The 13825-nt window shown below is 57.0% G+C and overlaps 1 protein-coding gene across 2 annotated transcripts; it reads left to right on the forward strand.

Annotated features, from left to right (window-relative positions):
- Nucleotides 1-5971: 5971 nt before the first annotated feature.
- On the forward strand, nucleotides 5972-13593 carry FNDC5 (fibronectin type III domain containing 5). 2 transcript variants are annotated; one of them, XM_070510425.1, is made up of 6 exons: nucleotides 5972-6194; nucleotides 7838-7953; nucleotides 8426-8624; nucleotides 8967-9056; nucleotides 11006-11139; nucleotides 11491-13593. In XM_070510425.1, exons 1-6 carry the CDS (start codon nucleotides 5987-5989, stop codon nucleotides 11494-11496), a joined length of 753 nt encoding a protein of 250 aa, XP_070366526.1. In that variant the 5' UTR covers nucleotides 5972-5986; the 3' UTR covers nucleotides 11497-13593. The 2 variants fall into 2 exon arrangements, with proteins under 2 accessions (XP_070366526.1, XP_070366525.1); XM_070510424.1 differs by having other exon boundaries at nucleotides 12056-13593.
- Nucleotides 13594-13825: the final 232 nt, after the last annotated feature.

A 13825-nucleotide genomic window follows, 5' to 3' on the forward strand; every position in this document is an offset into this window, starting at 1 on the left:
GGCCTGGCCCAGCTAGAGCTCCGGCCGGGAACTGTTCCTGTTCTGGGCACCACTGGCCTCGCTGTGGCCGAGGCAGGCGCCCTCTGCTGGCCATTCCTGGCTCTGCACAGCCCTGTTCCTTCAGGCCGAGGGAGGCCCTCGGGTACCAGGGATGCAGGGATGCAGGGACGCGGGCAGGGCAGGCCCCTGAGCCTGGGACCCTCACTTCAGATGCTGCTACCTGAGGTCACCCAGCCCATCAGTGGCTGAGCTGAAGGTTGAGCCCAAGGGCTGTCTGATCCCCAGGTTCTTGTCCTTTCACCCTTCCCTGGTGGGGAAGAGGTTTCACTCCAGCTGCCACACTTCCTGCCACACCCCCCCCACATCTTGTCCCCCTAAAATAGGGCCTCTGGTCCCACTGCTCTTGAGGGAGCTTGGTGACTGTGGTCTGTAGCTGAGAATCTGTCTCCAAACGCAAAGCTGGGGTCCAGGGTTTGAGGGAATTTGAGGCAAGAATCTGCCACTGACTGGCTGTGTGATGCTGGGCAAGATTCCCAGCCTCTCTGAGCGCTGTCAGATGGGAGTCGGCTCCTTTGTAGACTCTGAAGAACTGAAGAATTTTGACGAGGTCTCCTTTACCCAACTAGGAGGCGTTCACTCAGCCCCTCCTCCTGCCGCCTCCTCCCCCTACTTCTCGCTCTTCCTCCCGCTCCTCCCTTTCTTTCTCCTTCCTCCTCTTTGCCACCCCTCACCATCACTTCCACCACTCTGTGCTGTGGATATTATTATCTCCCCTTTCAAGAGGAGGCATTTGAGGCTCAGAGAGGTGGAGTCACCGGCCCAGGGACACCCAGCCAGATGTTTCTGGCTTAGAATCCAGACTTTGGAGAGCGGACCCCTGCCCTGTTCCCTCTTCCTCTCCTCTCTCCTCACTTGCCTCATCTCATCCATCAGCTCCTCCTACAAAAGTGTCCTGAATCCTCCATCAACGTCTCTCCCTGGTCCTTGCCACCACACAGGCCAAGACCCATCATTCTGGCCTCGACTGCAGCAGCCTCCTTGCCTCCTCACAGGTCACCTGGCCCTGGTTCCTGCAGTCTGGTCTATGTACTGGAGCAGGCAAAGTGAGCTTTTAAAATGTAAATCCTATCACACCACATCTCTCTTTAAAGCTTCCACTGCGAGTGGAATTAGCCTAAACTCTCTTCCGCAGCCCCATGCCCTGGGCTGTCATCCCAGCCACCTTCATTTCTTCCTTCTTGCTCACGAAGACCAGTCTCACTGGCTTCTTTGAGTTTCCTGAACGTGCCAAGCTTACTCCTGCCCCAGGGCCTTTGCACTTGCGGTTCCTGTGGCTGGAACACCCTTCCTGTGGGGTGTGTTATGCCTGGCCCTTCTTCCTTCTTCAGGTCTTCGTTCAGATGTCACCCTCCTCAGACCACACTACCTAACATTACCCCACTCAGCCATTCTCTACCACTTTACTCCTTTTTTTCATAACCCTGTGAGTCTCTGAAGATATTTAACTTAGTCATTAGCTCACTTGTTTATTGCCTGTCTGCCACTGGAATGTGCGCTCCCTGGGGGCGAGGACCTTGTCATCCTGTTCAAGGCTGTGTCCCTAGGACCGAACCTAGCGCCTGACACTGAGGAGGTGCTCAGTAAGTCTTTGTGGACTCAATGAAGCCCTCCTTCGCCCTGACTTCTCTTGCAAGCTTGGAACAGTCTTTCATTTATTTTATTTTATTTTTATTTATCTACCTTTTTTTGAGGAAGATTAGTCCTGAGCTAACATCTGCCAATCCTCCTCTTTTTTCTGAGGAAGACTGGCCCTGAGCTAACATCCGTGCCCGTCTTCCTCCACTTTATATGTAGGACGCCTACCACAACATGGTGTGCCAAGCGGTGCCATGTCCACACCTGGGATCTGAACCGGCGAACCCTGGGCCACCCAAGCGGAACGTGGGAACTTAACTGCTGTGCCACCGGGCCGGCCCCCAGAACAGTCTTTCAAATCAGTCTTAGTTTTCCTCTCCCACTGTCACAGCTCAGAGCTGGCAGCGACCCCTCCCGCCTCCCTGCCACCCTGCTTGGCTGCCCCAACTTCCCCTCCACATAGACACCGTGCTCTACCAGGCCTCAGGGCCGACAGTTCCTTTTTCCCTCTGCCCCTTTCCCCTCATTTGACTAATTCCCACCTGACTGTCAGTACTTCAGTTCAGATGTCACCTCCTCCCAGGAGCCCTCCCTGCTTTCCTTTCAACTTAATGCTCCCTTCTGGCCCCTGTAGATCCTTGGTGCCTCCTGGTCCAGAACACAGCCCCCTCTCTGTATTTTAAGTGTCTCTCCTTCTCTACTGTGGGAGCGTCTCAAGGGCTGAGACCAGTCTGGTTCACCCTATGTCCTCAGCACTCAGCCGCAGGCTGGCCTGGTGCAGACACTCAGGAAACAGTGAGCTGGGCTGGCCTCATCACTCCTGGGATGAGGATTTGGGGGATTGGACAGGCCAGACCAGCGTCTCCCAGCTGTAGGACCCACGAGAGCCGCTTCCTCTTTGAGCCTCAGTTTCCTCATCTATAAAATGTGTGTAACAACCCTGACTGCTCAGGATTGTGAGGATTCAAAAGAAGCTTCTCTCATGCATATGATGTGTCAGCACGTGGAAAGTGTTGGCTGAGTGGTGGGGCCCTTCCTCAGTGTGGTCTTGACCCTGAGCTTAGCCACTGCATCTGTGAGCAGCAAGCCCCGTGGAGCCCTCCAGGGAAGGAACAGATATGCCCTGTCGTGAGCCCTGGGCCCTGGACCCCGCCCTGAGTACTCCCCAGAGGGAGGCAGACTGGGTCAAGCCCTGGACTTGGAGCCACATAACTGAATTTGAGATGTAGCTCCATAATTCACTGACCGTGTGACCCAGGGCAAGTCCCCACACCTCTCTGAGCCTCAGCTTCCTGATCTGGGATGGGGTAATAACACGTACCAGCTGAAGACTCAAAATAACATGGACAAAAAGTCAAGCCCTTGGTAGGTGCTTGGCTATCATATCCCCAAGGCGATCTCTTGATTCCTCCTGTGATTTGGGGGGTGTGTATCTAGGGGGCCCCTAGACAGGGCCATGACCATTCTAGGTGGCGAAGAGGAGCCCCTCCACTCTAAATGGTTCCCAGGGGTCTGGCTTGGGCACCTGTAGCCTGGGGTAGGTGCTGGGACTCCGGCCAGCTCTGGGCCCTCAGGACCATCCAAGTGCTCATGACCTCAACAGGCACCAAAGCATAAGTGACCAGGCAGCCCCCAGGAGAGGTCCGTGGGGGTCCTCCGAATGGAGACCAGTGCAGCTGGGTAGGACAGAAGCCCACCCCACAACCCCCACCCAGATCGCCGTTCATGCAATCACTCATTCTTCTGCTGCTGTATTTCCAGAATGTTGCACAGAGCCTGGTACATAAAAGGTGTTCAATAAATACATGTTGGAAGAACAAATTGATTCCGTACATTCAACAAACATTGACTGAGTGCCTACCGCTCTTAGCCCTGTGTAAGAGATGGTGTAGAGAAAGGAACTGGTCATGACAGCCCCCTCCCTGGGTCACCCCGGCTGCCTCTAAATCCTCCCAGCTCTTCCCATCCCCAACCCTGCTTCCGCTGGTGGCCAGGCGCCAGGCATCAGGACTTTTCCCAGAATCGAGGTAATGCAGAAGTACCCCCTGTCTTTCATGCCCGCTCCTCCAGCCACCCTTCCTGGAACATCCTTCTAAAACCTGCAGACACAGCCATCTGCCCCTCCCAATGCCTCACATCTACCTGGGGCTATGCCTGGAGAGGCCAGCAGGTGGCGTTAAATCCACCACCTCCCCTCGACTGGACTCCAGACCCCACCAGGACCCTGTCCCTCCTCCTTTTCTCCCCAACAGGGACAGGAGTGGATTCCGACCTCTAACTGACCCCTCTCCTTCCTGCTGGCTCCTGTGATGAGGCCTGAGGAGACTCCAGTTGCTCCTGCAGGCCCCTGGTTGTCTTCCTGCCTGGTGGGTGAGGGGGTCCCTAGGGGCCAAGCAGCAGCTGCTGGGGTGGGTTGGGAGGGGTGGGGCGGAAAGCAGCTGCTGAGAGAGAAGAGAAAAAGGAGAGAGAGCTGCTCTAGTGCCTCGGCTCCTATCCCAAACAGGTGGAGGTCCCAACTGAGGCTGACCCCAGGACAAGGTATGTGGCTGAGGAAGCAGATGGGGCTGGGGGTGTCAGCCTGCCAAGTGGAGCAGGCCTGGGGTTAGACTGCGCTGCTCAGCAAGAGCCCCTGAGCTCCCTCCCATCTCACCCCTTCCAAGGTGACCAAGTGGAACCTTGGGCAGGGAAGGGAGTCCTGGGCGGTGTATGTGGAGATGGGCCTCTGTTGCTGCTCTCGACTCACTGTGTGAATTTGCACCAAGCTCTTCCCATCTCCCGACCTCAGTTTCTTAATCTAAAATGGGAGGAGTGGGGGGAGATCTTGAAGATGTTCCGTGGGATATCTTTTCAAGATGTCTCCTTTCCAAAAAGGATTAGCCCTTCCAGGGGCCTCTGGAAGACCAGAAGGCCTTCAAGACCCAAAAGGATGCCCCACTACTGGTGAAATTTCAGAAAGGGCGGGGCATCATTGGGAGAGATGGGTGGCCCCTCCACGTCTGGGGCCCTGATCTATGCCTCTCTCCTCAACCTTGTTTCTCTGGCTGGGACTCAGGGTGGAGAGTGTCACAGGGTGGGGCTGGGGGCTTGCCTAGCAGGCTCCAGAGGCCCCTCTTTAGGGAGAGGGTGGTGTGTGCAGGCTGAGGGCATTTCTCTGCCACCCCAAGATCAGAAAAGGAGTGGATTGGGCAGAAGGGTGTGTGGGACGAGGCAGGGGCAGGGGTAGGCATATGGGTGACCCCAAGGTGATGAGGGAGGGGTCACACAAGCCCTTGTATGAACTGCGGCTGGGCTGCTCGCCACCAAAACCCCCTGCTCGGTAGTTAGCTCGTTCACTGCTCACAGCATTCAGTTCCGCCGGTGAGAAAGGGGGATGGGGTGGGCTGGAGCCGCTCCTCCCGCACCCTGCTCTTGGGAAGAGATTGTTCCAGATTGTTCTCTGGCTGGGGAGGAGCTGGCACAGGCAAGTTCTAGGATCTCAGGGATCCCAGGGGGGCTGAGTTCGCTCTGGGTGGGGAGGCAATCCAGTCAAGCCCAGGTTTGGGAGTCGGATTGGCTCTGCGGTGGGTCCTCGGGCAAGTCCAGCAGCCTCTCCAAGCTGCCGTCTGCTTCTGTGCAAAATGCCGACGGCGGAGCAGGCCTTATGGGGTTGCAGGGAGAAGTAAGCAACACAACGCAAGCAAAGCCCTCCACACAACCTCTGGCACCTCGGAGACCCTCGTGGTTACTCTCACTGCGGAGATAAAAACGGAGGCCCAAAGAAGGGGAAGGATCGGCCCGGGGTCACAGCCCTCCAGGGAGTCAGAGGACCCTCTTCTTGGCCCAGTGGTAAACACCGAGCGCCTACTGTATGCATCCCAGCACCTACTCTGCACTCTATAGTCTATAGTCACCCCATCCCTGCGCTGACGACTCCCCTCTGCTCACTCCTGCCCCGGCCAGCAAGGCCGGGGGTCTGGGGTGGAGTGAGGGGTGAGGACTCCCAGGCCGAGGTCAGCTGTGGGGTGGGGGCCCAGAGGGGCATCTCCGTGACGCTTGTCCTCCCTCTCCCTTGGGACAGGGGAGAGACGGGGGCCGGGGCAGGGCTGTGCGGGGGAGAGGGGCTGCGAGGTCGGCGCGCAGCACGCGGGGGGCGCGCAGAGCCCGGCTCACAGGAGTGAGCGAGTGGGAGCCGCGGGTCGGCGAAGCCCGGGCTGGGGCCGATCGGGAGCGGGGGCGGGAGGGGGGCGCCCTCCGCCCCTCACCCGCCCCCGCGCCTCTCCCCGCCGCGGGGGCGCCCCGCCCCCCGGGCGCCCGACGTGGACGCGGCCGCCGCCGCCGCCGCCGCGCGGGAGTCGCTGTCCGCGGAGCCGACATGCAGGCGGCGCGGGGCGGCGCGGGGCGGCCGGGCCGGGCGGGCCGCGGGCTGGAGCGCGAGCGCCAGCGGCCGCCGGGCGCCGGAGCCGAGTCCGCCTGCGCCGCCCCGGGCCGGCCGGCCGGAGGAGCCGCCATGCGCCCCGGGCCGCCCCGCGCCGCGCTCCGCCTGTGGCTGGGCTGCGTCTGTCTCGCGCTGGTGCAGGCGGGTAAGGGGGCCCGGGCGGGGGGCGCGGGGGGCGCGGGCGGGCAGGCTCCCCTCGCGCCCGGCTCGGGAGTCCGCCGCTCCCTTCCCTGCTCCCTGGGGACCCCGTCTCTGCCCCGATCACCGCTCCCTGACCGCACCCCCAGCCTCTTCCCTGCCTTCTTGACCCCAGGCCCGTCCTGCAGCCCCTAAACTCCTGCCCACCACCCCAGCCCTGGGGTCTAGGGTCTTGCGATCCCCAGTCCCCGCATCCCATTCCCCTGACCCCAGGCCTCTGCCTCAGGTGCCCTAGCTCCCTTCTCTGGCCCAGGGAGCAGCTGAGGACACCGGTCCCCCCACCGTGGGCCTTGCTCCCTGTCCCCAAAGCCCTGCAGGCCAACTCTGCAGGTCGGAGCGGGATGGGGTCCCAGTGTGGGTGAGCATGTGTGAGGGGGATGGGGCCTGGCATCCTAGGGCTCCCGGTGGGTGGGGGTGGCCCCCTGAGCCTGGTGCAGTCAGGGTCGGGCCTGCCCTGTGGGGCCCAGCCTCATCCTCCCCCAGCCTCTCCTGACGCCCTGTCTGTCCCTTTGGCTGCTGCTGCCTCACTCATCTCTACCTCTGCCCATCTCTCCGTGGCTCAGTGCTCTCTCTCTCTGCTTCCGTCTCTGTGTCTGTCTCTGATACCCCACTGTCTGTTCTCTGATTCTGTGTCTGCCACCACCTGTCTGTGTCTGTCTGTCTCTTTCCGTCTCCACGTCTGGCTTTGTCTCCCCAGCCCCTTGGGCTTCAAGGCCACTCATCTGTGGGATGAAGGGTCCTGCTCAGGCCCAGGTCTTCCCCTTGCAGTACCTGCCCCTTGGGAGGGATATAGAGGCTTCTGTGACTCTGCTGCTCCTCTCCTAGAAGGTTCTTCCTTCCCTGACCCCACCGCCCTCATCACTTTCCCTCCTACTCCCTTATCGACTGCCCCTCTTTCATCCTTTTCCTATGTCCAGATGGCCCTACCGTAGTCTTGACTCAGCTGGGGGGCCCTGCTCTAAGTGACCCTCTTCTCCTGCCGCCTCCCCACCTGCCTCTTGGGGCTGGCAGTGTGGAGAAGAGGCTCACCTAGATCCCTCCCCAGGCTCTTCCTGCCCGGGTCACCACGATCCGGGGGTTCCTCTCTTGATCCCCACTCCCATCCCAGGGCTCACCCCAGCCTGGCTCTTCTGGACATCTGGGTCTTTCTTCTTCCCTCAAGGTCACTCACTTGACATCGCAGTACTGTAGAAAAAGTACTGGGCTGGGAGTGTTTTTAACTGCGTTCATCAGACTACCCTTCAGTCCTGCCACCCCAGCCACCTGTGTCTCCCGTCCCCCAACCTCTTACCCCCCCCCCCAATTAGATTGGCCCCTGGCCCAGGCCCATCGACTTTAGCTTGGACTCCTGGTAGGGCAGGTAGTGGCCACCAGGGGGTCCCACCCTGGACACAAGGAGCCTAGGGCCTCTCAGGCCTGGCTCTTCAACCCACAAGGGAGCTGAGACCCATGTGCCAACCCCATTGGAGGCCTGGGTTTCTTCCTTCCCCCACTGCATGGCCTTCCCGAGGGTCCCCTTTCTCATTTATGAGACAATAGGCCTAGGCCTCAGCAGGGGGTGCTCAGGCTCAGGTGCCGCCTCACCCCCAGACAGCCCCTCCGCTCCAGTGAATGTCACTGTCAGGCACCTCAAGGCCAACTCGGCGGTGGTGAGCTGGGATGTCCTGGAGGACGAGGTTGTCATCGGATTTGCCATCTCTCAGCAGGTAACCCTGGAGGGACCCTGGGAGGGAAGAACACACCAAGATAGTAGTGGTGGCTTGGGGAGGAGGGGTGCAGAGAGAGAAAGGGAAAAGGAAAGAGGAGCAAGAGAGACAGGCAGAAAGTCGCACATATGGCTTGAAAGGGGGGCCGGAAGGGAATCAGTCAGCGAGGGAGGGCTCCGGAGCCTTTGATTGGAACCTGGGAATTAAGAGCATGGTCTTGATCTTAGACTTGAGTTTGGGACCTGGCTCCAGGTCTGACTAGGTGTATGGCCTTGGGCAACTTCCCTAACCTCTGAGCCGGGCTCCTTATCTGTAAAGTGGAGATAATGGTGCCTACTGCAGAGATGATGGGATGCATAAGTAAGCTTGTGTGTGTAAAAGGCTGAGCATGGGAGCCGGGTGAGGCCTGTGGGTAAGCCCCAGAGTGGGGTGGGGGGCTGGACACTGAGAGCAGCGGCTTTTGCCTTGGCAGAAGAAGGACGTGCGGATGCTGCGCTTCATCCAGGAGGTGAACACCACCACCCGCTCGTGTGCCCTCTGGGACCTGGAGGAGGACACTGAGTACATTGTGCACGTGCAGGCCATCTCCATTCAGGGCCAGAGTCCGGCTAGCGAGCCGGTGCTCTTCAAGACACCGCGCGAGGCTGAGAAGATGGCGTCCAAGAACAAAGGCAGGGGCGGGGTAGGGTGAGGGCTGGTCAGGGCCAGAGCAGAGGGTGGCTCGAGGAAAGCGCTAACTCCCGCATGGCTCCCCCCGCCCCTGCTGCCTGGTAAAGCAGTACCTGAGAGAGAGGAGGTTCACACGAGTCCCCCGAGACAGTGGGTCCATCAATGTGGGACTATGGATTAAGTCTCATGGCTGCCACCCCGAGTAGCCATCAGCATGTTCTCGAATCACTTTTTATCAGATGTGTGGCCACCTATAGAAATAAGTGCTTCCTGTCTTGGGCTCGGCCCTAGAGAGTGGCCGGGGGAGGGAAGGAGCCCTGGACCTGGTGTCCCTCTTTCCACAGATGAGGTGACCATGAAGGAGATGGGGAGGAACCAGCAGCTGCGGACAGGCGAGGTGCTGATCATCGTCGTGGTCCTGTTCATGTGGGCCGGTGAGTCTGGCCTCCGAGCCCTTCTTCACTTAACCTCTGGGGAGTGGAGGCCCCTGACCAGACCCCTTCTCTCACAGAAACGAAGGGTACGGGGCTTGGAAGCAGCTGAGAGACAAGGTGAGAAGTCTCTAAGTCCTGCTCTGGGGAGCAGACTTGATCCCTTCTCTAACTCACGCCTCACCAAAGAAAGCGCCTATTGACAGCTGTCTTTTAGGGTTATATGAGCACCTGTCCTTCCCCTCCCTCAGGAGTGGCACAGGCTCCAGGGGGTGGGCACATCCACAGCCCCTTTGCCCTCTGGCCATAGCTGCCGCAGCCTCTCCTTCCTCCTCCAGGTCGCTGTGCCTCCAGGTGCTTCAGGCCTGGGCAGCTCAGGGTTGGGACACCCTCTTAACCTACTCATCCTTCTAGACCTGGCTCGGAGAGGGCCTCCCTAAAACCTCCCCAACCCTGCAGCAGAATAGCCTCCTGCCTTGCTGCCCCCAGCACACACATTAGTTGGCCTCATGTCTCTCTCTTTCCCACTTGTCTGTGAGCTCCGTGAGGATAAAGACCAAAGTTCATCTGTGTACTCAACTCGACCAGCCTTTCCTGAACAGTCCCTCCATTCCAGATAGTGCTGCTACAATCATGACTAAGAAGAGCCCTGTGCTTGCAAGGCACTCGGTCTTGGAGAAGCCAGGCCCATACTTAACTCTAATTCAATGTGATGAGAGCAGCGGAGATGGAATTAGTTCTGGGGCTAGGCATAGAAATCAAGGAAAACCCAGAGAGGAGGTAACATGGGAATTGAGCTTTGAAGGATGAATAGGAGTTCATCAGGCAGCCAAAATAAGGATTCTGGGCACAGTGTGTTCAAGAAACAGATTGAGCTCAGTCTGACTACATGCAGCTGTGACCCAAGAGAGATGGCAGAAAGTAGGGGAGTAATGGCGCTGAGGCTGTGGAGGGGCCTGGATGGAGTCCGTTTTGAGGGACTCAAACACCAGGCCAAAGCTGTGTTAGCCTGGCGGTTGAGAGGGGACGCTCTATTGTAAAAGCATCTGGAAAAAAATGTTCCGTAGGCACATAGAAAAACAGGCACTTGAAAAAAAGCAGGAAAAAGAAAGGATTTTACAAAGGAGGAAGTTTGCTTATGGTGCATTATTAGATTTGGCACAGACCGTATTTACATAATTGTAACAATATAAACAGCGAATTAACCCAAAATCCTGATGTAATTTTGTTAGGATGATGGGGAACGAAGTAGAAGGAGTTGTTAGGCTTTGTCTACCATGATGGGAAGTCAACAGACAGTATCTAAAACAGAGCAAGAAATAGCAGTATAAATCAAATATGGAGGTAAAAATGGAGAAAACACCTACAAGAATTGGAGTTGGCTGCTTTATAACTATCTGATTTTCAAAAAATGTTATGTTCATGTATTATTAGTTTGATAACAATAAACATTTAGCAGAGTGCAGGCCCTGAAATTCACATCCCAGCTCCACGACTGTGTGACCTTGAGTGGGGTATCTGAGCTCTGTGTCAGTGTCCTCGCTCCTAACCTGGTAGTGATGATAAAAGGTACCTCAGAGAGCTGTGAGGATTAAGGGAGCTAGAATGTGTCAGTGCACAGCACAGGGGTTGGCACATGCTCCACAAATGCTGTTGTTTCTACTTCCTCCTAAAGGACAAGGGGAGCTGTCAGAGGTTTAACAGAAGGGAAGGGAAGAGATACGTCGGATGCATGTTGTAGGAAGATCAACCTAGCAGCGGTGAAGGGGAGGGCTGGGAAGGGGACAGGAGGGCCTAGGAGCCAGAGGCTAGAGGCAGACTGTGGCAGTAGTGCAGGCGAGAGACCATCTGGACTCAGTACCCAACCGGAGCTCAGCAAGTGCTGGTGGGAATGAAGCAGGGGGCAAGGACTTGGGCTGTGGCCTCTGACTGCTCTCCCTTGTCCCCACCAGGCGTCATCGCCCTCTTCTGCCGCCAGTATGACATTATCAAGGACAATGAACCCAATAACAACAAGGAAAAAACCAAGAGTGCGTCAGAAACCAGCACACCAGAGCACCAAGGCGGGGGTCTTCTCCGCAGCAAGGTGAGGGCGGGACACGGGTGGGCAGCCCCATGGCTTGTGCACTTGTAGTCCCTAGACTGCAGAAGGGTCAGCTCAGGGCCTGGCATGGCTACAGCTGGGCAGAGCCAAGCTTGGCCACTGCCTGTGTGCACAGGGGACACTGCAAATTGATTTTGGATCCTCTCCTTTTACAGGGTGCCAGGGCCAGTGGGATTCAAAAAAAAAGGGCAGCGAGTGGGAAGAGCAGAATTCCTGGTTGGTGTGGGAGAGCAAGAGTAGGGGGTCTGGGCTCGTGTCTGCTCCTGCTGTGCTGGGTGACCTTGGGCAGGTGCTTCACCTCTTTGTACCTTCATTTCCTCTTCCATAAAACAGATATGAAACCTTTTCAGTGCTTGCTCTGAGCAGCTCAGAAGAAAGACATAGAGGATGTGAGAGGATCTCATGGTTCTGACGATGATTATCCAGCAAACATCTGGCCCTCTCTACATTTCCTCCTCCCTCCATCTCCTTATCCTCTGGCTTACTGTCCTCTCTTGGCTTCTCTCTTTCTGGCACATTTTCCTGAAGCCTCTTATTAACCCGCATCTCCAGAAGCACCTCAACAGTGTCAGTGGCTGAGGCTGCGCTCAGAGGCAGATCTGCAGGATTTGAGAGAACCAGCCAGCAGGATGGCTCTGCTGGGGGTGGCCTGGGAACCAAGGGCCGTGGGCCCAGGACCCAGTCTTGGCCTCTCAGTGAGTGGGGCCGAAGGCTGGGTTTGAGAAGGCAGAGAGACAAGGCATCCAGGCAGGGCTACTCCTTCCACATGAGACAAGAGCCTGGCTTTTAGGCTGCAGCCCCGCTGCTCCCTTCCTTCTCGTATCCTCTCCCTGTTTCCAACCTTGCAAGGAGTCTATTCAGTTAGCCCTGGCCGCTTCTCTCATTTTTTTCCTCCCAGTTTCCAAACAAGCCCTCGGTGAACATCATCGAAGCGTGACTGCCTGTCTGCAGGGAGAAGGATTTCGTTTCTCTTCTCTGCCGGTCCCCGGGTCCACGGGCACAAAGAGAGGGAAGACTGCGGTGGGGGGAGGCACAGCTGGCTGCACAGTTCTCCCTCTGCCCCCGTCCTAGTCTGGTGGAGGAGGCTGAACTACAAACCCAAATTCTGCAAAAAAATACATAAGCCACAAAACTAAAAGGCCTGGCCCTGTTCTGGAAAAGGCAAAGCTGCATGAGCCACAGCCTTCTTTCTGCCTCCTCGCCTCTCCTGGACTGGCTTCCTCTCTGAGAAAATGCACAAAGCTCCTGGGAGATGACAAGCACCTAGAATGATTCAAGCTGTGTCTTTCAGACCACGAACCATCAGGGAAGCTGTGGGGCTGCCTGCCGGGCAGGGTCATGGCTGCCATCAAGCCTTTTCTGGATCCAGCCATCAAGGACTTGTTTGTGGTGTGATGCAAAACGTTGCGAGTGTGTAAGATGTTATCTGTTTTGTTACTTTTGGAAAACATAATCGAAGGGCTTCACTCCAGAGGGCAGAGGGATTCCCCGAGCTGGTTGCCTGCATCCTCTGTCTTCTTTGGCCCTTATTTTGACTGTGAGATCATCAGTCTGGGGTCTTAAGAAGACAAACTAGGAAAGAGACCTGGAAGGTATTGGCCCCATTTCTTTAGGAAAGTCTCTTAGAGTTGTAACAGTGCTGGCTTGCACAACTGAAGAGGTACATCCACGGGACATCCTGAGGGCTGCTAAATCACCCACTCTGGAGTGGCAGCTGCTGGAAGGCAGGACTGAGCCATTCACCACGGACAGTCAAAGCAGCCCTGGCCTCTGGGGTCTCCATTATCTTGCCATCTCATCCAGGGTTCTGTGAAAGCTACCCAGGTCCTCATGTCCTTCCCTAGAGCCTGAGTGGTGTGAGGTGACTGGTCTCTCTCTCCACTGCCCCTTTCTGGTTAAAAAAAAAAAAAAATGGTGCTTGATAAGGGAAGGCAGACTCTTCCTAGGACCGACAAGTTATGGCCGCTGAATGCCTGTGTGGGAAGAGATGGACTTCTGCATCTTCCACTGGCGGCTGAGAACGGGCATGCAGGAGGACAGCGCCCAGCACAAGCCTGGCACACAGTAGGCGCTCAGTGGATACCTGTCGAACTGAATGATGAGAGCAATGGCCCCCAACCCAGAGAGCTGAAAGCCATCACCCAATGACCGCCCCTTCCTTCCGGTCTACAAGAGCTCTCATGGCTGGGCCAGCCACCACTCTGCTTTGGCTGAGTGTGGCAGCACAGGTGGGGAGGAGAGATGGGGTAAAAGGCAGATGTCAGCAATACTAAGGGCTTCCTCATGGGAGGGCATGAGGCTCCACTCATTGTCTTGTGACTTCCATCCCTGCTGAATGGGGCTGCAAGGCCAAGGCTCCTTAGGGGAGAGGTCCTTACCTCTGATACAGTTAGAGCAATAACCACTTTTTAAATGTAAAATAAAAAGACAAATGAAAAGGCACATCCTTGTCTTCTGGTAAATGCCCAAATGTTGCCCTCTTTTTCTGGCAGTTGGCAGCAAGTCAGGATGTGTGGAGGAGGAAGTCAGTTCTCTCTCTCCATTTTGGCCTGCAGCTTCTCAGGGACATGCCTGCCAGCCAAGCTGGAGTTGGAAGGGAAATCTTGAACAGATGGGGGTGCACGTGTGGGAGGAGAAAATAGCTGCTCCATCATCCTGTTCCTGAGGC

The sequence above is a fragment of the Equus asinus genome, chromosome 5 (genome assembly GCF_041296235.1).
Source record: "Equus asinus isolate D_3611 breed Donkey chromosome 5, EquAss-T2T_v2, whole genome shotgun sequence".
Classification (NCBI taxonomy): domain Eukaryota; kingdom Metazoa; phylum Chordata; class Mammalia; order Perissodactyla; family Equidae; genus Equus; species Equus asinus.

Coding starts and splice junctions, on each gene's coding strand:
- FNDC5 (XM_070510424.1), top strand. CDS start 5,987: ATGCAGGCGGCGCGGGGCGGCGCGGGGCGGCCGGGCCGGGCGGGCCGC. Junction 6,195..7,837: donor TCTCGCGCTGGTGCAGGCGG/GTAAGGGGGCCC, acceptor CCTCACCCCCAG/ACAGCCCCTCCGCTCCAGTG. Junction 7,954..8,425: donor GATTTGCCATCTCTCAGCAG/GTAACCCTGGAG, acceptor TTGCCTTGGCAG/AAGAAGGACGTGCGGATGCT.